The following is a 24,213-nucleotide window of genomic DNA, read 5'->3' on the forward strand; positions in this document are numbered from 1 at the left end:
TCACCAGAAAGGAACTCTTTCCAACTCTTTTCTCCATCAATAATGTTTGTACATTGTCTTCCATAGCTTTTACCCCTTAAAGAGAACTTCAAATGAGTCTAAATATCTTGCACTGCACTTTAATTATAGATTCCATTTGAAAAACTTATTCAAGAATAGTTCATATTAAAGGAAAAGAAGATGCAACCTTTTGTTGTCAGTTACTCTTCTAGACTTTCTCAGTGAAGAGACTGGATTATTTAGACCAGGTGAAAACAAAATTATGAATAAAGACAAGTTGAGTTGAAAGTTTTTAAAACAAGATTTCAAATTGTTTATTAGTATATGATCTGAGATAGAATTTATTTATTTTTTTGAGATAGAATTTAAATGCCATAAAAGGAGAATTGCTAAATTGCTACAAAATTATTGCTACTAATGAAGAGTGTAAATGACTGTGCCAGTAAATAGAATAATAAAACAGCAACATTTATGTTTAGAGGTTTTTGTGGCACATACAACTTTCTTTTCATAGGTCTTCTGTTTCTGGTACAGTGGTATCCTCTGTAGGCTCGGTTGTTATAACTATAGGAATATTCTCAGATATCCATCCCTTTGGAGTCCTATTAAAGGACCGTCTGCCAGAAAGAGGATTGGTAAAAGCCATAAATCGGGGATCTGTTAAAAGTAGTAGCTCAAAATCTGGAACCTTGAATTTAACCATTTTTGATGCTTTTTCAAAACCTCCAAATGGAGTGGCAACTCTGTGGGAAGTGAAAAGAAAAAGAATATATTAATTAATTTTCAAATTCATTTGCTAGAAAATAGAAGACAATTTAATTCATGATTTTATGGGCATGTTGTTATCTTATGTTCTTAGTACAATTTTCAGTTTTTGATCTCTGAGGCAAGTATTATTTAAGGACCATGCTTTTAAAATAAAACAGATAATTGTTAATACATTGGTATAAAATCCCTTTGTGTGTACTCTTTGTATGGGACTAAATTAATCTATTCTATATCCTGAGCTCATTGAAAACATTTCTTGCCTTTGTGTCTTTGCTAACACTGTTTCCCTTGCTTAGATATTTCCTCCATGCCTTCTCTACACCTGTGTATGTGTTATGGCTTTTACATATCAGCTTCCTCTCAATTATCCCAGCCTGCATACTGTTCTTTAGCCAAATTCCTGTAGCATGCACTGTTTTGTATCAGTCATTTGGGTTCTTATGATATGGTACTTTGTCTTATTAGCTTTTAATTTTTCATAATCTGATTTCGTTCAAGTTTGTTTTTTTGTAATATGGTTTGGTATAATGTATGAATTATAAACTCTTTGAAGGCAAGAAGTGTGTCTTTTGCATCTTTTTATCTCCACCTCAAAAACCTCACAGTTCAGGACACCTGGGTGATTCAGTGGTTGAGCATCTGCCTTTGGACCAGGTCATGATCCCAGAGTCCTAGGATTGAGTCCTGCATCAGGCTCCCTGCAGGGAATCTGCTTCTCTCTCTATGTTTCTGCCTCTCTCTGTGTCTCTCATGAAAAAATAAATAAAATAGTCTTAAAAAAAAAAACCTCACAATTCACAATTCTATTTTTCTTTTGAATAATCCGACTTCTTATCTTGGCATTCAAGGCCCCACATAGCATTCTATCTTTCTTTGAGTTAGCCATTTATTTATTTATTTAGTGCCAGGCATTTCTAAATGTTAGGGGTGTAACAGTGAACAAGAGTCAAAGTTTGAGCTCTTATATCCTTTTTTTTTTTTTTAAAGAGAGAGAAAGCATACATGCATGGGGTTGGGGGTTGGGGGCAGAAGGAAAGGGAGAATCTTAAGCAGACTCTACGCTCAGTCTCAGAACTTCGAGATGATGACCTGAGCTGAAATCAAGAGTCAGATGCCTAGCCAACTGAGCCACCCAGGTACCCCAAGCTCTTATATTCTAATGAAGAAGATAGGTGACAAAAAAAAAACCAACATATAAATAAAACATCCAATAGTAATGAGAGCTATGCAGAAAATTAAAGTGGTATAATTTACTAGGGGTTAAAGGAATGACTAGAGAGGGAAAACTTCTCTGAAGAAATGACATTTAAAAAAAAATTATTTATTTATTTGACAGAAGAACAAGCAGGGGGAGCAACAGAGGGAGAAGGAGAGCACAAGCTTAGCAGGGTGCCCAATGTGTGGCTTGATCCCAGGACCCTGGGATCATGACTTGAGCCAAAGACAGATGTTTAACTGACTGAGCCACCCAGGCACCCCAAGAGGTGACATTTAAACTGTCATTTGAAGGCAAGAAGTTAGCCATGGGCAGTACAGCTGAAGCACATCACTATTTCAGCATGAGGAGTAGGTAATGCAAAGAATACGAGGCAGAAATAATGTTGATATGTTCAGGAAAAGAAAGAAGGCCTGTGTTGGTAGACAAGTAGATGAAGGTTGGTAGAGGGAAGAGAAGACAGAGAGATGGCTTGTACAGGACTCTGTCCAAATGAGGAACATGAATTTCATTCTAAGTGTGAAGTGAAACACTGTAAAATGTTAAGCAGGAAAGTAGTGTAATCTGATTAAATTTTTGTAAGGGTTACTCTCGTTGTTGTTGGCTCTGTGATAAGAGGACAAGAATGGAAGGAGAGAAGATACTGGTAGCAGTTCAACTGATAAATGATGGTGGCCTGAGTTTTAGGTGTTTTCCATGAAGACGGAAAGAAGTGGGTGGTTTCAGGATGTGTTTTAGAGTCCACAGGATTTTCTGATAAAATGGATAAAAATTGTGGAGGAAATCTAGAAATCAAGGATTAGTTGTACCTTTAGAGTTTTAACAACTGGCTGGTGGATGACAGAGAGGAACAGGTTTGGTGCGTGGGTGGAAAGGTCACTTATGTCTGTTTACCCTGTTCTCTTTTTATGCCCCCTTTGTTCCAGCCAAATTGAATACTGCTTACTCTTCCCCTGTATGCTCTCCTACCTTTAGATATACTCTTTTTTTCTCTGGTGGAGCACTCTGACACTTACTACTACATTTCTAAGTATCCTTTAGGTTATAACTTACAGTTCTAATTTACAATTCCAAATCACCTTCAAATTCTTTAAGTTCCACATGTTATTTAAATCATGTATTTCTTTCTTGAAGCTTTCCGCGATCTCCCACAGCCAGAAGTAGCTGTTTCTCCTCTAAATTTCCATGGATTCTGTTTTTACCTCCCCTGAAACCCCATTTCCTGTCTTCCATTATATCCATTGGTGTATCTACCGTTTTGTTTTGGTTTTTTTTTGTTATTTTTGTTTTTTGTTTTTGTTTTTGTTTTTGTTGCCAAACTGTCCCTCAGGAGGCCTGGAATTCTTTCTGATCTTTGTTAATTCATTACAGTATACTTGTGTCATGCTTTGTACCTAGAAGATCTCCATACACATTTGGACAATGGAACTGGGGAGACTACATGGATTGTCCAGTATTGTGGAGATTATTTTAAAGCCTGGAAGAGATCTGATTTTCTTTGTAGCTCAGTCACTCTCTTCTCTTTCTTGAATATCTTAACTTCTGTGTGACAATAGTGAGAGACGGTGGAGTCTGGTTAGGTAAGGAGTGATTGATGGACTTTGAAAAATGGGATGGCTTTGACATGTGAAGTGTATTATTGAAGAAAAGAAGAAATGAACAATAAAGAGGCATTGTGATGGAGAGCGGGGTGCTTGACATTGAGATTTTGAAGGCAACATGGGAATTGGTAATGACAAAGCCAAGAGTGGCTGAGGTGAGACTGAGAAAGTAACCCTTAAAATGAGACAAAGACTTGAAAGGGTGGAGAGTTCAGTAAATCATATGTGGATAATGAAGCCACCAAGAAGGATGACAGGAATAGTATAGGGGAGGAAGACAGCCAGACACTAAAATCCTCAGTGAGGAGAATGTCCACAGAGTGGATAGAGGATTTCAACTATGACTGAGCAGATGGTACATGGTGTCACATGGTTAGAATCTCTGTCTTGTTTCCCATAATTTTCTTGTCTTCTACTAATTTGCTCCTCTCTGAAGAACAGTATGTTTTATTTTCTATTGCATGATGATGACTGACCTGATAATATTTCCCCCAAACTGCTATGGAAGATATGGATAATAACAGGTCACTGATTGATGCAGTAACCTCCATCCAAGGTAGTACTTAGCAATTGTATTATGTAGAATTTCACATCCAGGGCCTAAAACCATTATTCTGGAGGTAAAAGAGATCCGTTTAGAAAAGAACTTGAAGAACTTAAATTATTATTCAAGTTCTTTATGATTATTAAATTTCAGAAGGCATAGTAATAATTAAATCTAATATTTATTGATATGCCAGACCCTTTTTTTATGTGCTTCTCAAACTTTATTGGTAGAGAAGTCACACTGTGGTCTTGCTAAAGAGCGGGCACTGATTCAATCAGTCTAGTATGTGTCCTGAGATTCTACGTTTCTAACCAGTTCCCAGGTAATGCCAGTGCTACTGGTCTGTGGGTCATATTTGAATACAAAGGTTTTACACATTTTTTTATTAAATCCTCACAACCATATAAATCGGTTCTACTTATATCCCTATTTTATAGATGAAATGGAGACACAACTAAATTAAATGATTTGCCCAGTCATGCATCTATTAAGTTGTTTAACCAGGATTTAAACCCGGTCAGCCAGACACATGGGACACCTGTTTTTCTAGTCACTGCTCTATACCACACCTCCATGAGATAATTCTTGGGGAATATTGGGCCTTCTGAGATCACTTTCTAAGTAGAAAAGTGTATTTAGGAATGTCAACCTACTTGGCTGTGTCTAAGTGATGTTAAAGAGGTTGTTGTCCCATTCATGATGCAACTAGCTGATGCAATGTCCCGCATTTTGTCATTTGATTTAGTGAATTGAAGAGTCTTTATGAATTAGAGTTGATTTAGTACATAAGTAAAACTTCTTATTCTTGGATGTCCAAGATGTCCAAAACAATATTTTATCATTTTAGAAGATGACCATCATGTATCAAGTCTGTTCATTTGTTGATTCAGTCATTTATTTACACAACAAATTACTTATGGCTTATTATATCTAAACACCTTTTTAGGGAATTCAAAGTTGGAAATATTGCAGTAAATCTTACAGACAAGAGTGAAACATGAGGAAAAAAATAACACATCATTGAATAAAATAGTTGCTCCAAGAAATAGTGTCCCATGTGCAGAGAAGCTTAGGGTAAAAAAGCACATTAGTCTGCCTGATTGGCCAGTAACCTCTTCCTTAGCTTGGAGCTACCTAATTTGTAGGCCCCAAATGAAAACTTGGGGCTCCTTGTTAAAAAATTATCAAGAATTTCAAGGCAAAGACTGCAAAGCATTGAAAACCAAGCAAAGCTCTTCAAAGCATGGGCACCCCATGCAATTGCACACACCTGCCACCCACTTGTTGGAGTTCAAGAATATATGGTTATCCATTGGATACAAAAGGCTAGAGTTCAACATTTCTGAAGATAGGCTGAATTTGGCCAGTTATCCTTGTATTTAGTAATTTCAAACATGAATTTTACTCATTTATTTATTTTTCCTAAATTAACTCAAAGAAGAAATGCTCTTCTGCCACTGAAATTTAATATTTGAGTTTGACATTTAATGCATGACTTTTTATCCAGCTTGGTTTTGTTTTTCCCAGTTTGTAGGTCATTTTCATTTCTTGTAAATGAAAACATTCCCTTCCATTCAATCACCTATTTCCTACCTCCTACCACTGATCCAGTGAAGATTATTGCTTGAAAAGCAGATTTTCTTTTCTTTGGCACCATAGAGATTATATCTTACTTGTTTGAATGTTTATTGGCCTCACCACACAAAATAAAGTCCATTAACAGAGATATTAAACATTCAAAGTGAGAGATTATTTGAAAGATTCTTAAGATATCTAAAAACCAGTCAAGTTTTACTCAAATTTAGGGAAGCAAAAATTTCCACTAAAAGATTTGGAATGTTCTATTGAAAGATAACTGTGCATCTCTCTAATTCCTATAACATAAACACTTTAAACAAAGATCTGACTTAAAATGATTTTTTTACACTTGTCATCTATGTAGTAAGAAGTGTGTTTCACTCAGATTCACAGTTAATAGATGCCTTCTTGATTATTTTGATTGATCAGTAATGGGATTACATTTGTTAAAACTAATAGTGCTAGACCTATAATATGCCCATAATAGGGCAGCCCCAGTGGCACAGTGGTTTAGCGCCGCCTGTAGCCTGGGTCGTGATCCTGGAGACCCCACATCGAGTCCCACATCCGGCTCCTTGCATGGAGCCCGCTTCTCCCTGTGTCTCTGCCTCTCTCTCTCTCTCTCTGTCTCTCTCTCTCTATGTGCCTCTATGAATAAATAAATAAAATCTTAAAAAATAATATGCCCATAATAATTTCTGATTATTCTATAAGGTAAAGAATTATGTAAAACGGTTATATATAAATAAAAATAATTTTTCTACTAAGTAGATATTGTACATAATACATTTAAAGGTATTTATGTAATCATAGATATATACAGATGAGGAAACTAATAGGAGAGGTTCAGTGACATGCTTAAAGCCATGTAGCTTTTTGAAGCAGAACTGGAAAACTTGCTCCTAGTTTACTTTTCTTCACATGTTATAAGGGCTGAACATAGTATTGTTTGACAAAGCACAATATTTAATATAAACTCAAAATGAGTACAAGAACACAAAGTTATAGTAAACCATGGGCCATTTAAAAAATATGTGATTAGATCTGGGGGCCAATTCTTATCCAGTCATTATTATTGCTGACTGCAGTTAGACTATATCTTACCCTTATATGCCTTATTAACAATATCCAATAATCATGTGTAATAATATGGTGCTACCAAATAATATTATTTTATTCTTTATAAAGGACTTTGGGAATATTGGAAACTACTTAATTTCCCTCTCTCTCTATTACTGTCATTTATTTTTGCAAAAGTGAAAAAAAGATATATTAGAAGTAAGTCTCAATATAATAATACTAAATTATATTTGAAACAGAAGGGTAATTATATTTCCTATTCCATTTTATTTTTATTTTTTTATTTTTAAATATTTTGTTTATTTATTCATAGAGACACACACACACACAGAGGCAGAAATACAGGCAGAGACACAGAGAGAGAAGCAGGCTCCATACAGGAAGCCTGATGTGGGACTCGATCCCGGGTCTCCAGGATCGCACCCCAGGCTGCAGGCGGTGCTAAACCGCTGCGCCACCAGGGCTGCCCTCCATTTTATTTTTAAAACATATAATACTTGTGTAGAAAAACTAAATTTCTGGTCAAATCATTTTCCCATAATCTTGAGTAGTTTGATAAATAAAGTCCTGTTAAATAACATACAACAGAAAAGATATTAACCCAGTTTGTACCTGGAAATTATTTTAATCTCTTAAATTACTGGAATGTGTTCTAGACTAATTCAAAGAATGGCTTGTATCACATCTAGCTTATAATCACCCAGGTACCTACTGAGATTATTTTACCAATGTGATTTTTAAATTTAACTGAAGTGTAAGATACATTATAAAAGTATTACAAATCATAAGGTAAAACTTGATGAATATTGTTTATTTTCTAATTATTTGTTGTTAGTATATTAAAATATCATTAATTTTTATGCTGGCCTTGTGCTCTGTGATTGTGCTAAATTTACTTACTAATTCTAATTACTAACCTGCTGCTTTTGAATTTCATATGGACATAATCCAGCCATTTGTGAATGAGGATAGTTCTATTTTTCCTTTCCTATACTTACACCTTTTGCTTATTATTGTTTCATTATCTAGCATGGGTCAGAAAACTTTTTTGTCTGAAAATGTGTAAGAATATTTAATTTTGACTTTTACCTGTAAAAAATATTTTCACTGGATATAGAATTATAGGCTGGCAGTTATTTATTTAATTTTTAAAGGTGTTATTCCATTGTCTTCTATAAATTCTAGTTGTCTTATTTTTACCCTTTTAAAATGGTTGTCTTTTATTACTTGGCTTTAAGATTTTCTCATTCTCTTTGGTTCAGCAGATTTCCAGTCATGTGCCTTTGTATGGCCTACTTTATGTTATCCTTCTTGGGCTGTGTAGGACTTCTTGAACCTAAGGTTTGATATCTTTTGTCACTTTTGAAAAATTCTTAGTCATTAACTCCTCAGATACAGCTTCTGGCTAATTTTCTCTCTTATTCCCTCATAAGACTCTAATCAAACATGTATATTGGCATTTTTTACATTTTTAAGTTCCTGTTCCAGATGCATCTTCCTCCATTTTACTGCATTTTGAATCCTTTTTTTCTTTCTGCTTCAATTGATCATTTTCTGTATCAGTTTATAAATCCTGTCTTCAGCTATGTTTAATCTGCTATGAAATCTATTTATTTAATTTTAAAGACATTTTAATCATTAAATATAACAAAAGTACAGAAAACCTGATCAAAATGGACAACAGCTTATTATAAAGTGAACAACTTTGTGGGCAGCCTGAGTGGTTCAGCAGTTTCAGCCCAGGGTGTGATCCTGGAGACCCGGGATTGAGTCCCGTGTTGGGTTCCCTGCATGGAGCCTGCTTTGCTTCTCCCTCTGCCTGTGTCTCTGCCTCTCTCTGTCTCTCTCTCTCTCTCATGAATAAATAAAATATTTTAAAAACAAAACAAAACAAAACAAAAACCCTTGTAACTACTACATATGTCAAGTGTTACTCCAGAAGCCCTAAACATGTCCGTGCTCAATCCCAGCCCTCTCCTGACCCTAGTAGTTAATATTTTGACTTTCATGGTAATACCAATTTGTAAAATATTTAAAAACCTTTCCTTATATGGTAATAATTCTATATCTCTAAATACTTTGGTTTACTTTTGCCTGTCTTTTTAAATTGTCTTTTAAAACATTTTTACATTATGGAGTTTCCTTTAATCTCTTCCTCCCATTTATTTATTGAAAATCCTGGATCATTTGTCCTATAGAGTTTCCCACAGACTGAATTTTACTGATTGCATTCCCTTGGTGTTTTTAACATGTTTCTCTGTTCTTTATGTTTCTTGTAAATTTCATATGGATCCAACCACATAATCCTTTGACTTCTTAATTTCAGTTATTACATGAATATTCCATTTTATTGTGCTTTACTTTATTGAGTTTGGCAGATGTTGCATTTTTTTACAAATTGAAGTTTTGTGGCAACCTTGTGTCAAGAAAGTGTATTGGCACCATTTTTACAAAAGAATTTGTTCACTTCAGGGGATCCCTGGGTGGCTCAGTGGTTGGGCACCTGTCTTTGGCCCAGGGCATGATCCTAGAGTCCTGGGATCGAGTCCCGCATCGGGCTCCCTGAGTGGAGCCTGCTTCTCCCTCTGCCTGTGTTTCTGCCTCTGTGTGTGTGTGTGTGTGTGTGTGTGTCTCATGAATAAATAAATAAAATCTTTTAAAAAAATGTTTGTTCATTTCATGTTTCTGTGTCACATTCTCATGATTCTCACAGTATTTCAAACTTTTCATAATTATTAAACGTGGTATTGTGATCTATGATCAGTGATTATGACTTGTTGAAAGCTTAGATGAGAGTTAGCATTTTTTATCAATAAAGTATATTTTAATTAAGGTAGTACATGTTGTTTTAGACATAATGCTTAACATTCTATGGTATAGTGTAAATATAACTTTTATATGCACTAGGAAACAAAAAAATTCATCTGACTCACTTTATTATGATATTCATTTCATTATAGTGGTCTAGAACTGAACCCATGATATCTCCTAGTTATATCTGTATATTTTTCACTTTTGTACAATTTCCATTTGATTATTTTAAAAAATATATTTTATTAAATAAATAAATTAAAATTAAAATTAAAAATATTTTATTTATTTATTAGAGAGAGCATGAGAGGGAAGAAGCAGAGATAGAGGGAGAAGCAGGATCCCCGCTGAGCAAGGAGCTTCACACGGGGCTTAATACCACTCCCCTGAGATCATGACTTGAGCTGAAGGCAGATGCTTAACTGACCAAGACGCCCAAGTGCCCCTCCATTTGATTCTTTCTTAATACATATTTACAATCTGCTAAAATTCTTCATCTTGTTATCTATTTTCTTCAACCTATTTATCATAATTATTTTAGAGTAGCCAACATTCCAATAATTTGATCTTTTATATGTCTGTTTCTTTTGTTTATTTTTTTTCTCTTTGTTTTTAGTCATTTGGTCTTGTCTTATAGTATGCTTGGTAATTTTTAATTGACTGATGAGCATTATGTATAAAATACTCTAGAAATAATTTGAGTCTCTGAGTGGTGTTCTCTTCCTTCCAGAAAGGATTTACTTTTGTCTGTGGCAGGCAGTTTGTCACAAAGGAGGTGATTTTTATCCAACCTAGGATTGTGTTGATTAGGACCAGCATTTATTTTCATGAAAGCTGGTCTATTACTTGTTCACCTTTATTCCAATGGTATAGCCTGTAGGAATTCCAACTAAAAGCTTAGAATATCTGGGTCTTTCCTCCTAGCAGACCATATATTCCTTCTCAGATTCAAGACTGTTGAAAAGTTCACTCACTTTCTCTGCTTCTTATTAGTTGTTGCCAATAAATCAGCAAATGCCTTAATAGGGAAAAGTGACACCAAATGTTGGGTTTACATCTCTAAATTTCGCTCATGTCTAGGTGGCCCTTAAGTCCTTATTTCCTTGATGGCTTTTTCAAACACTTATAATATCTAGCTTTTCTAGTTATTTTTGTGAAGTTCTGATATAAAATGGTCTTCCATAGCTAGAAATGGATTTCCATTTCCTAGCTATGTAACTTTTTATAGACTATTTATTTAGCAAGCATTCAAAGCAAAAACATGGTTATACTGTACTGTTTGTTGAGTAGGCTTTTAGAGCAATGTATAAGCAACAAATAAGGCCTCAAATTTTGTGTAGCGAGGCATATATACTTTAAGGGCAAAAAGACTCTTAAAGCTACCTGTTTGGGATTGCCTATGTATCATCATATTTTGTTTCATCTACTATTTAGCAATGATAAAGAATCTAAGAATCTTGCAGCATTATTTACAATAGCCAAGATACGGAAGCAGCCCAGTGTCCCTCAATAGATGAATGCATAAAGAAGATGTGGTATATATATTCCAATCGAATATACACAACAGAGTATTACTCAACCATAAGAAAAAAAGGATAAGATCTTGTCATTTGTGACAATATAGATGGACCTGAAGTGAATTTCACTTATATTTTGCTTATGCTAAGTAAGATAAGTCAGAGAAAAATACCATGATTTCACTTATATGTGGAATCTGAAAAACCAAAATCAATGAACAAACAAAAAGCAGAATCAAACCTACAAATACTGAGAACAAACTGATGATTGTCAGAGAGTAGGGGAGTTGGGAGCATGGGCAAAGTAGGTGAAGAAGAGCAGGAGATACAGGCTTCTAGTTATAGAATGAATGTTATGTGAATAAAGGTACAGCACAGGGAATATAGTCAATGGTATTATAATAGCATTACATGGTGACATGGTAGCTATACTTGTGATGAGCATAGCATAATGTAGAGTGGTTGAAGTACTATGTTGTACACCTGAAACTCATGTAACATCATGCGGTAACCATACTCAAATTTTCTTTAAAAGTCGAGCATTACTTATGTACTATCTCATAAAATCAGTGACTATGACTAAATAAACATTGGCATATTTGTGTGAAATGACATTTGAATGCATTAAAATAATAATGAAATGTACATTTACTTATATCAATTTATGTTCATAAAAAAGAACCTAAGAATAAAATGTAATATTAACATTAAGCTCTGATATTGATGTATATATAAAAAGAAATAAAAATTTCTCAAGTAAAGGGGAGGTATTAACAGGTTAACTTTTCTTTTTCTTTCTCTCACTGAAATAGCACTCATTTGGTATTTATACAATCAATAGGCGTCTCTTTATAGCCAACCCAAATATATCAATGTGTTTGTAAAACTGGAAGCAAGCTGCTCAGCAGGTATGGGGTAATAAAGCCACAAGATACACAAGAAGTCACACAGCATCTCTAAAGCGTTAATCTCAAAAACAAGCCCCAAGTGTTCTGTTATTTTCTATTTTTCCTTAGTGTTTTACTTTTTATGATTTTCTACACTTTCATTTTGGAAAAAAGTTATAACATTGATTAAAATGACCCTCCAACCTCCTTTCCCTGAAACTCTTCAATCCCTCCTTAAATTCTATTGTATACCTCATTTATGCAATAGATGTAGTACTAATAGTATTAGTATTGCTACTAATTCTAATAGTATTAGGTGTAATCCTAGTAGATCTATTACTAATAATAGGCATGATATTAATACCACTATTATGGTAGCGTGTGAAAACTAACATTCTAATAGTACAATAATTTTAAAAGCACAAAAGAAGATCACTATTTAAATGCAGGCTTTGTGGTATTCTTTTGTAAATCAAAGACTTTCATTTATTAATTTTCAAATGAATAGTGATTAGGCAGACTAAAAATTAGGTCTACTTTTCTGTGGGTGCAAAAGAGCATTATGGAGGTAGTTTTATTTATTTATTTATTTATTTATTTATTTATTTATTTTATTTATTTATTTATGAGAGAGAGAGGAGTGTGAGCGAGGGTGGGAGAGCAGGGACATGGAGGAGGAACACAGACGAAGAGAGAGAGAGAGAATCTTAAGCAGACTCCATTCTCAGCAAAAGCCTGACATGGGGCCCGATTTCACAACCCTGAGATCATGACCTGAACTGAAATTGAGAGTTTAATGCTCAGCCGCTTGAGCCACCCAGGTGCTCGCATACAAGAGATACTTTACTCTAAAATGAAAATCAAATGATCAAAGAATGGCTTATGAGACCATTAAAAATATATCTGAAATACTCCGGGGAACAATTAAAATTGGATAACAAGGAGAAATAAATATCTATTATGAATACTATCATGGAGGTATTATTTGGCAATATTTTTCATAACATAAATTTTGCTTTGTACATATACTGGAGTCTTGGGCCACAAATCCTTAAATTGCCTTTAATCTGGTTTTAAAAATGTAAGTTTGAACCTAGGCTTACAGAGTAATTCTCATAGTTGAATACATAAATTATTTCTGAAATTCTTGAATAGCACTGTCATTTGAATCAACACACAAAAATTAATATCAGCCATTGAATGAGAAATTTACTGATTTTTTTAAACATTAAATAATATGGGAGATTATCTTGATGCTGTAACAGTGATAGTTTCTGAATCATTTCCTTCATTTTTGTACTAAAAAATACAAGGCTTGCCATATTAGTAATATTGCAACAATGAGACCTTGCCTAGGCTTGTGTAAGTTATCCTATATTGCTATTTTGAATCTATTCTTAAAAGAAAATTTCTGGGGATCCCTGGGTGGCTCAGTGGTTTAGCTCCTGCCTTTTGCCCATGGCATGATCCTGGAGACCCAGGATTGAGTCCCACATGGGGCTACCTGCATGGAGCCTGCTTCTCCCTCTGCCTGTGTGTCTGCCTCTCTCTCTCTCTCTCTCTCTCTCTCTCTCTCTCTTTCTCCCTCTGTGTGTGTGTGTGTGTGTGTGTAGTCTCTCATGAATAAATAAATAAAATCTTTAAAAAAATTTTTTTTCTACCAGAAAATACCAGCACTATATAGAAGCCTCAGTATTACATGCCAACAGTATCACCCAAGATAATTGGATTACCTGTTAAAGCTCCTGTAATCAGGCAGTTCTGCTTTTCCTTCAGGCATGAAAAATTTAGGGTATAAAGCCTCTAAAAGCTCCGGATCACCGCTAATGGCCTGTTCCCAGGGCGACTGATAGTACTTAGGAACAGCCGTGGTGTTGAACTTTTCAGGAGGAATCTCCTTCAGTGGTCCAGAATATCCTTTAGGAAAATAGAGCAAGAATAAATACAGAGTGCCTGGGAGTCACTGAACTCCACCTAACAGTTTACCATGTTTAATTTTTCAAGCAAGAGGGAATCTATGAAGAATGCATCCTTTTTATGGTCTCTCAGAAAACAGTAGTCTGAAACTGTAAGACATTTTTAACCCCTTTCAACTTATGGAATTTTCAAAAGAAACCACTTCTCTCAGTGTTTAATTATACCAAATCATACAGTTATTTCTTCCTTGATTATCTTAGTATGCATTTGTTCCGTGAAGCTACTCACGTAATTTTGAAAAATTGTTTCCCTTACGTTAATTTAGAGAAGGCTTTGGATACCATGGAGAATGAATTAAGTTAAAAATATATATTTGGTGTCTACTGTGGTCTAGGTACTGGGGAGGAAGCAATGAAGACAAAATTTCCCTCTTCTGGGAACTGATTCATTAGAGATAATACTTACGTATTATCTATCTTAAACTGCCGAGTGATCTGCAAACCGTTTAAGCTTCAAAATGGTGAAGAGCCTTATTTCCACACTGATCTTCCCTGATGTGCTCATCCTATGTTTACTTTGTTCTTAAAGATTTCTTACCTAACTTTCCTGCTTCTGGTCTCACCTCAACTTCTTGTGGGAGCTGGAAATTTTTTGTAAGTGCCATTTAAAAATCACACAAATTTTGGCATAAACTTTAAACCATTTTCACATGCATCGAGTGACATTCTTCAGGTATTCAAAGGCAGCTGTGTACTCTCTATCTACAGCACCATACTGCCTCATCGTGTCCTTTGCATAATTCTCTTTTCCACTATGTCAAAACCCTTTACCATTTGATTATTCTTACTTTTACATTCTTCTGATGTTCTGTGTTTTCTATTTTCTCCTGTCAAATCATGCTTATCCTTCCTTTATACTAAAGAGTTTATCTCTTCCAAAATATCTTGCTGATAATGCCATCTCTAGGCAGTTATTTGCTTGTGGTAATTAAATTTTCTTTTGATTACCTCCAGGATCTCATGGTAAATCTCTTCTGACAGACTTCTTTTTTCTGCTGTCCACTTACTTAGTCAAAGCTCTTTTCTTATACTATACATTCTGCCTAGAAAATTCCATTTATATTCATGGTTTTAATTGTGACCTACATATTGATGACTCTTTTTTTTTTTTTTAAATCTCCAGGCCCTTCTGTTCAACCACCCATGTATTTGTCCAAATGAATATTCCTCTTAATAATCTGTCTAGACCTATATGTAGCCATTCTCTACTACCTCTTGCTTCTTCTATATTGGTTATCTTGGTCAATGTTATCCGTCTACTCTTAGATGCACAAGACAGAACATTATCCTAAATATCCCCTCATTCCCACAACAAATCATTAAGTATTACCAGCTGTGCTTCTTAGGGATCCTAAAATAGTGGCTATCAACCTTTGTTTCTGAGTCACTTTGGGCTCTATTTAAAATGTGTATAATGGATTCTTCCCTCCAGAGATTTGGCTTCCGTAAGTCTCAGATATGGTCTCCAAATCTCAGGCAAGGGATTTGTAAACAGAACATTGGGAAAACTTGCTCTAGAAAATTCCTTCTTTCCTCTTCATTTCTGTTACTACTGCCTTGGCTCAGGCCTTGGCCAACTCTTGCCTGGGCTTTCACAATAGCCTTCATACTAAACCTTTAGCTCCCAACCCCTTCCCTGTACCCTCCACACTGCTGCTTGAGTGACCTTTCTAACTGGAAGACTGGATCACATCACTGACCTCCCTTTCTCAAGGTGCCATGATGGCTCCCCGTGACAAAAACCTAGATTACTCAACATGGCACACATGGCCATACCCCCATCCTATCTCATCTCCTGTCATTCTCCTCTCACATATTTATGCTCCAGAACTTAGACCTACTTGACACTTGTTGTGTCCCGTTATGCTTCTCTGCTTCCTTGTTCCATTAGTTCCCTGTGCCCGGAATGCTCTTTCTAATTCTTGCCACCTGCAAATTCCTACTTTTAAGCCTTAGCTTGAGGTTCCATCTTCTACTTAGCCTTTCCTGTCTCCCCTAGGGGCGCTTTCCATTTGTTTTGTTTTGCTTTTCCATTTGTATAGTATACATAACTCCATTATCATAACTTGCACATTTTATTTCCCATTCCTTTCCTAAAAGTGATGAGATGTCAGTCATCTAGAAACTGGAAATTTTAGAATTTTATATTTTAAAAAATTCCTTGAAATCCCACCATCCTAATACAATTATGTTACCTTTGTGTATTTTTTTCAGTATTTTTTACCCATAAACATAATGATTGCATAACTATAATTCTAGTATATATTCGAGTGTATTTTATTTCTAACCAACTTTGCTTGGAATACTTTTTAAAAAAAATTTTATTGGAGTTCAATTTGCCAACATATAGCATAACATCCAGTGCTCATCCCACCAAGTGCCCCCCTCAGTGCTCATCACCCAGTCACCCCAACCCCCCGCCCACCTTCCTTTCCACTACCCCTTGTTCATTTCCTAGAGTTAGGTGCCTCTCATGCTTTGTCACCCTCACCGATATTTTCACTCATTTTTCTCTCCTTTCCCTTTATTCCCTTTCACTAATTTTTATATTCCCCAAATGAATGAGACCATATAATGTTTGTCCTTCTCCGATTGACTTATTTCACTCAGCATAATACCCTCCAGTTCCATCCACGTAGAAGCAAATGGTGGGTATTTGTTGTTTCTAATGGCTGAGTAATATTCCATTGTATACATAGACCACATCTTCTTTATCCATTCATCTTTTGAGGGACAGAAGGCTCCTTCCACAGTTTGCCTATTGTGGACATTGCTGCTAGAAACATCGGGGTGCAGGTGTCCCGGCATTTCATTGCATCTGTATCTTTGGGGTAAATCCCCAGCAGTGCAATTGCTGGGTCGTAGGGCAGATCTATTTTTAACTCCTTGAGGAACCTCCACACAGTTTTCCAGAGTGGCTGCACCAGTTCACATTCCCACCAACAGTGAAGTAGGGTTCCTCTTTCTCCACATCCTCTCCAACATTTGTGGTTTCCTGTCTTGTTAATTTTCACCATTCTCACTGGTGTGAGGTGGTATCTCATTGTGGTTTTGATTTGTATTTCCCTGATGGCAAGTGATGCGGAGCATTTTCTCATGTGCTTGTTGGCCATGTTTATGTCTTCCTCTGTGAGATTTCTGTTCATGTCTTTTGCCCATTTCATGATTGGATTGTTTGTTTTATTGCTGTTGAGTTTAATAAGTTCTTTATAGATCTTAGATACTAGCCCTTTATCTGATAGGTCATTTACAAATATCTTCTCCCCTTCTATATGTTGTCTTTTAGTTTTGTTGACTATTTCTTTTGCTGTGCAGAAGCTTTTTATCTTGATGAAGTCCCAATAATTAATTTTTGCTTTTGTTTCTCTTTTGGAATACTTTTGGATGTTTCTACATCATGTTTATAATCACTTTAAGAGTTTCATAGTTGCCTATTGCATTGAAAGATGATAAGAGGTCTAATCTTTTCACTTTTTAAAAATATTCCAGGTTTTCCATTTCTTTTTATAGATAGAATCAACTAACTCTTTTCTTTTTCTGATATGCTGAATTATGTACAGGAAAGAATGTGCATATGTTCAAGCTTTCAGGTATATTATGGTTCAGCAATGCTACATAATAAAACTTCTTGCTTGATTTCAAAATAATGCCCTTAACACAACTGATTTAAATTCAGAGGAACTTAATTCCTAATTCATAATACTCTTATTGATTCGTGTTTAAGAAAAGTTAGCTTTTGGATACATAGCATGTTAACCAATAAAAATTTTTGCTAAGTTAGGAGAAGCTAAAGTTTGCTTCCTCAATTTGCTATACTTTCCAACTTATCAACCAAGAAGGAAGGATCCATTACTCTTGTTTCAGGACAAGCTATTTGATAACCTCTAAACTCCCCCTTTTTTTAGTCTATGTTACATAGACATTTCTGAATATTTAATAGTTGGGTATTTAGATTTAAAGAGCTGTATCAGTTTATACTTTTAAACCTTCTCTTTATATATGTATATATATATATTTATATATGTGTGTATATGTATTTCTGAGAGAAAAAATACGTGCATGATATTAAATTATGTATGCAGAGAGAAAGTGAGACAACAAATGCAACATGAACTTTTGTACTGTCTCCTTATTGTTGTTATTGTCTCCTAATTGTTGAGGGTAGACATCATTTTTTTATTCCTTTTGCAATTACATAGTTTATAATGATGACTATATAATAAAAGTTCTAACTTAGTGTTGAGAGTACCAGACTGACCAACACAAACTTTCTATATGTCTTCTCTTAATTGTTGAAAGAAACAAACAAGAACACTCCAAACATTAGAAAAGCAAGAGGTTGTCTAATAGTAGTTGGAGATAAAAGAGTATGCACAGTATTGTCTTTTAAGGTTATAAAGTTGATAGGGAAAGAATTAACTTTAGCTAAGTACAGTAGTTTCCCTCTTATCTATGGTTTTGCTTTCCGTGGCTTCAGTTAAAGGCAGTTTTCCTAGTCCAGTCCTGTCCCAAAGCAGATGCTCCTCCTTTTGATGCATGGTCAGAAAGTCAATAGTTGCCTAATGCTAGGTCACAGTGCCTATGTCATTTGCCTCATTTCATCTCACCACACAGGCATTTTATCATCTTACACCATCACAGGAGAAAGAGTAAATACAGTACAATAAGATATTTTGAAAGAGAGAGAGAGACCACATAAGCTTTATTACAGCATTTTATAATTGTTCTATTTTATTATTGCTATTGTTGATCTCTTCCTATGCCTAATTGATAAATTCAACTTTATCATAAGTGTGTATGGCTGGAAAAAAATGTTGTGTACATAGAATTCAATACTACTCACAATTTCAGGCACCCTCTGGGGTTTTGGGTGTATCCTCTGTGGATAAGGAGGACTACTATATTTTATTATGTATGGGCCTATACTTTCCACCCTTAATTTTCACAACCCTGTACAGTGAGATTTGTTTTCCTTATTTTACCAATTAGGAAAACAGAGACTCAAGGAAAATTACTCTCCTTCCCAACACAGTAGTAAAATGGGCAGAGGTGGAAAAAGCCAGAAGGTTGAATCCAGATCTGTCTAATTTTAAAGCTTGTTTTTCTTCTGTGTACTTAATGCTATACATGTAGAATCTGTTACCTGCTTTTCTGCCACGAAAAAGGTTACTTGAAAGCTATTTGCAAACTTTACTACAATGCTTCACTTCAAAGCTCTATGCATTCTAACTGTGTACTTGGTCTCCTTCGGTGCCATTTTGTTATATCTATCAATACATTTTTTCATCGTGTTCAATAAGAATGTCCTAATAAACCTAAGCTCATCAATGACTGACAATTTATTTTTAAGTAACATTTAATATGATGTAGTTGCTTTACATACATATTTTCAAAAACTATTGCAGTTTGAGAAGAATTCTAGAATTGCTTTTGCTAAATTTACTATTTTACAAAAATATGACATAGATACTGCTAATTTCAAGATAGAAGTATTTGAACCTTTAAAAAATCTACTTTGTACATTACTCTTGAGGACATACTTGAAGTACTCGCTGTCAGTTATTTTGAAAAGGTATTGTCTAATAGATCATGCTTGTGACAGATTTAATATTTCAAAATCTAACAATATTTCTGAACAACACATACTGACTAAATAAGGATCTGCTTCTCTTTGAAGTTAATAAACAAATATGCAGCCTTGAAGAATTGCATTTAAGTTCCTTAAGGAAGCAGAGAATAATGAAAATAATCTCCACAAGTTCACTTTTGTGAGGCATCTGTAAATTTGGTATCTGGATTTAATTCTTGATCAGTCAATATAAGTTTATTGCCATTTATGACCTCAGTTTCTTAATTCATAAAATGAGGATTGTAATAAATATATTAGAGATATTTTTGAAATTAAAGACCATCTACATCACAGCACTTCACAAATGGTAGTCCTATACAAATAGAATTTCAATATAACTACAAATGACTCAACTTTTAAAAAGAAGATGATTGCCAACACATACAGTGAACCATCTGAAAAAACATGGTAAATGTTTTATATGACTCCTTAGATCTAAATATCTATATTTATCTTGAACTTAACCATAAAATAGATATAAAATGGGTAAAGCCATGTCATTTAGATGCCATTTACTAAAAATCCTAATGACACGAGTGATATAGTTAAGTGCATAGCAATTTCTATTTATTGTTTATTTATTGTTTGTAAGGAGAAAGTTACCTGGTGCGATGTTTTCTGGGTTTGGGGGACTCCGCGGATCTGGGGTGTTGGGAGGAGTAGACGGGGCTTGTTGTGAGCCACCTTCCAGGTTGCTTCCATCCAGTTTCCCATTCTGCATGGCAATGCTGTGCTGTATGTGACCAAGAGTAAACGCTGCTGAAAACTCAAAAATATTAGATGCACTAATAGGAGATACATACGTGCAAAACTCGATTTGTATCTAAAATTTAAGTACAGTGCCACTTCCTTGTTTCTTGGGACCTCAATAATTTATACATAGTTGATTGAGCTATTGAATGAGAAATTTTACTGATATTAACCTAAGATATGTTTAATGATGACACTCCAGTTAATAATAATTCATTGAACCTTACTATGTACCAGACACTATGTCTAAGGCTTTGTATCAATTATTTAATGTACTGTTCACAAAGTCCCTGTAAAGGTGAATCTATTAAATTTTTAATTCTTTATTAATCTAATAATATAGAGCATACTGGCCAAACATTTGGCTTTGCCATTGTTACATTACTATTTTGTTTATAGTGGGATTTAATTATATTCTTTAATTTGTCTTGTTTAAATTTTTTTTTTAAGATTTATTTATTCAGAGAGAGAGGGAGAGAGAGGCAGAGACACAGGCAGAGGGAGAAGCAGGCTCCATGCAGGGAGCCTGATGGGGGACTCGATCCCAGGTCTCCAGGATCACACCCCGGGCTGCAGGCGGTGCTAAACCACTGCGCCACCGGGGCTGCCCCTGTTTTAAAATTTAATCTGAAATGTGGACACTAGTTGTGTATAAAAAATATTTATTTTTAAAGATTTTATTTATTTATTTATTCATGAGAGACAGAGAGAGAAAGAGAGAGATAGAGACACAGGCAGAGGGAGAAGCAGGCTCCATGCAGGGAACCTGACGTGGGACTTGATCCTGGGTCTCCAGAATCATACCCTGGACTGAAGGCAGTGCTAAACCACTGAGCCACCCAGGCTACCCATAAAAAATATTTATACTTGAAGCTGCATAGGTGTGTAAAAGGAAAAACTTGAGATTTCTAGGAAATCAAATGCTTAAAAGAGATGTTTGTCTTCCAAGCTATAGGTGAATTTGTTTTACTATTATAATTTAGGATTTATTCTATGACGATAATACAGCACTTTTAAAAACAATTTGAATTTTAATGGAGAAAAAAGACATTGTAATACGTATTATCCTCAGAAGCATGACTAAGCCTTATCTTTATAATAAAGCACTGTTTTAATTATATTGAAAAATGTGTGTTTTAAAAAGAAGCCAATCTATCTAAAAAGTACATAGAATCAATTTTTTTAACTTCAGAAAGAAAAATTTAGTGAATAAAAACCAATTTTGACTTTTCTCTGTGTGACATAAACACAAAATATTTTCAGATGCTTTTTCACTTCTGCATTTATTTATAACATGATATGGTGAAAAATAACTTTTACATTTTATTACTTAAAGATAGTTTATCCTTATTCTCAGGCTTTCCCCACCCACAGCCACTCTCCAGGTGCCTTTTACATTTGGCTTATTCTTTGTGGCACCGTGGGGAAAGCTGCTATGAAAATGATTAGGGCACATGTTAGCAATGGTGAGCTGGCTTGTAGAAAGGGGCAAAAAAGCATGAGAGGTCATGTTTATTAGGTGAGCGCAAGGTCTTGAGTACTGAGCAGAAGAGTTTACACTTTACTCCACAAGCAATATGGTACAATTTCCTTTTTTTTTTCTTAAAGATTTTATTTGTTTCTTTGAGAGAGAGACAGAGACAGAGACAGAGAGACAGAGATAGAGATAGTGACAGAGAGCACAAGCCCAGGAGGAGAGGGAGAAGCAGATAATTTGCTTAGCAGGGAGCTCGACTCAGCTCTTGATCACAGGACCCTGGGATCATGACCTGAGTAGAAGGCAGATGTTTAATGAACTGAGCCACCCAAGGTTCCTCAAAATTTAGAACAATTCCTAAAGACTGGTGTAATACTGGACTCAGAAACATTAGTATTTAGCATTTTGAAAAGAGCCATTATCCTAAGTGTTAGACTTATTTGACTAGATTAGTATCTTTTCTCACTCTGAACTGACACCACCACATAAAACATTAGTTATAAATAAAAAGCCAGTTGAGATAAATATAGGAATATCATGCATTTGAAATTCTTTTTCGGGCAGCCCCAGTGGTGCAGCGGTTTGGCACCGCCTGAAGCCCAGGACATGATCCTGGAGACCTGGGATCGAGTCCCACGTCGGGCATGGAGCCTGCTTCTCCCTCTGCCTGTGTCTCTGCCTCTCTCTCTCTCTCTCTCTGTTGCTCATGAATAAATAAATAAAATCTTTAAAAAAAAATTCTTTTTCTAAGTTCCTGAAATGCGTCCATGAAATGCATTGCACCTAAACTTACAAATCATCCTGTCTATGGTAATTTAAGATTTGTATTACTGACTTTCTTTGGAGACTTTTCCCTGGGAATTGGGGACCAGGACAATCAACTGCTTCTAGCTAGTCATTAAGTATCAGGAGACACCCAGTACCTCTATTGTCATCGTTAAGTATACAAACAAAACCTAATAATAGTTGGGGAGCAGCTTACTTTAGTTATGACATAAGCCTTAAATTACAGAGTTCCATCATGTGTGATTCCCTTCAGAAAAAGTTGAAATATAAATGAGAATGTATTTCTTTTTAATTTCAGTTAGGTTGACCCTAAGCAAAATAAAACTAGAGCAGCATCTTATAGGTAATAACCATAGAAGTTATAAACACATGGATAATGCCTATTACATGATTTCTATTGAAATATCAATAGAAATAAAAGGATTTTCTAAAAACCCTGTTCTATAATTTGTGCCAAATACATAGTAGAAGTTATTTTTTGCACAAAATAAATATATTTTGAGAACTCAGTATATTTAATTTAGTACTATTTTAGAATTACTTTTTATAGTATACTTCCCCTTTCCCCAGTATTATTTAAGATTTTGAAGGATTTCAAAAAGCCCATAGTTACATAGATACATATGTAGTCTTTATTATAAAATGTGGATTATTTTCCTCAATATCATTTTATAATGATTTATAGATGATAATTTTAATTATCATGAATCATGATTCATGATAATTATCTTCTATTTCATCTATAAGATGATATATCTTCTATTTTATCTATAAGATGGTAATTATCTTCTATTTTATTATTTTTTTAATGCTCATTTTCTTCATGCATTTTATTTTTTGCCTGTTGATGTAAGAATTTCATTACTTAAGGGCACCTGTGTGGCTCAGTCAGTTAAGCATCCAACTCTAGATCTCAGCCCAGGTCGTGATCTCAGAGTCATGAGTTCAAGCCCTGCATTGGGCTCCATGCTGGGCATGGAGCCTACTTTAAAAAAAGATTTTAAAAAAAGAATTTAATCAATTCATGAACTAGGGCTTCAAAATTAGCTTGTGTGGAAATGAAGAAATGTATCTTAATTTAAGAAAGCACATTTCCTGTTATTATTTATGTAATAAGGTTTGTGTGGCTTGAATTTGTCAGTTTCTCAGCAGTGGTATAAGACCAAAGCTGCCCTTATTTTTTTAATTTTTAAAATGATAATATTTCAAAAAATGGCATTAAATTACCAGGGAGTTGGCTTATATTTTCATCTAATGATGTCCTAAACATTTTAATAAAATAAGAAATGTATATAGAGTTAAATAATTATTTTGAGGGAAGCAGAAAAAGCTCATTTCAAAAAATGTAGTCAATAAATTAGGAAAATATGACATAAATCATTTTAAGATGATTCAAGAAGTAGACTATAAGTAATATTTTTTTCTATCTTTCAATGTTATTTTGTTTCTCCTTCACTACACAAAAGCTGTATTTATTTATCTTTGAGCAACCAGTATTGTATCTAGAACACAGTAGGCACCCAATAAATATTTGTCAAAAGTATAAATAAATGAATGGAAATAGATCTGAAACTAACATGGTTTTTAAAA

General features: G+C 34.7%; 1 protein-coding gene and 1 long non-coding RNA gene across 5 annotated transcripts in view; one reads left to right on the forward strand and one right to left on the reverse strand.

Moving 5' to 3' along the window:
• Positions 1 to 24,213, forward strand: part of LOC112930978 (uncharacterized) — a 156,768-nt gene that overhangs the window by 15,439 nt on the left and 117,116 nt on the right. The window lies entirely within an intron of this gene.
• MYOZ2 (myozenin 2) overlaps positions 290 to 24,213 on the reverse strand; it is a 42,811-nt gene continuing 18,887 nt past the window's right edge. Inside the window, exons 4-6 of the mRNA XM_026013455.2 lie at positions 20,214 to 20,343; positions 13,739 to 13,922; positions 290 to 743 (exon numbers count right to left, since the gene is read on the reverse strand). Of these exons, the coding sequence (XP_025869240.1) occupies positions 509 to 743; positions 13,739 to 13,922; positions 20,214 to 20,343 (549 nt within the window). The 3' untranslated portion in view covers positions 290 to 508. The remainder of the gene's footprint in view (positions 744 to 13,738; positions 13,923 to 20,213; positions 20,344 to 24,213) is intronic.

Source organism: Vulpes vulpes, chromosome 4 (genome assembly GCF_048418805.1).
Source record: "Vulpes vulpes isolate BD-2025 chromosome 4, VulVul3, whole genome shotgun sequence".
In the NCBI taxonomy this organism is placed as follows: domain Eukaryota; kingdom Metazoa; phylum Chordata; class Mammalia; order Carnivora; family Canidae; genus Vulpes; species Vulpes vulpes.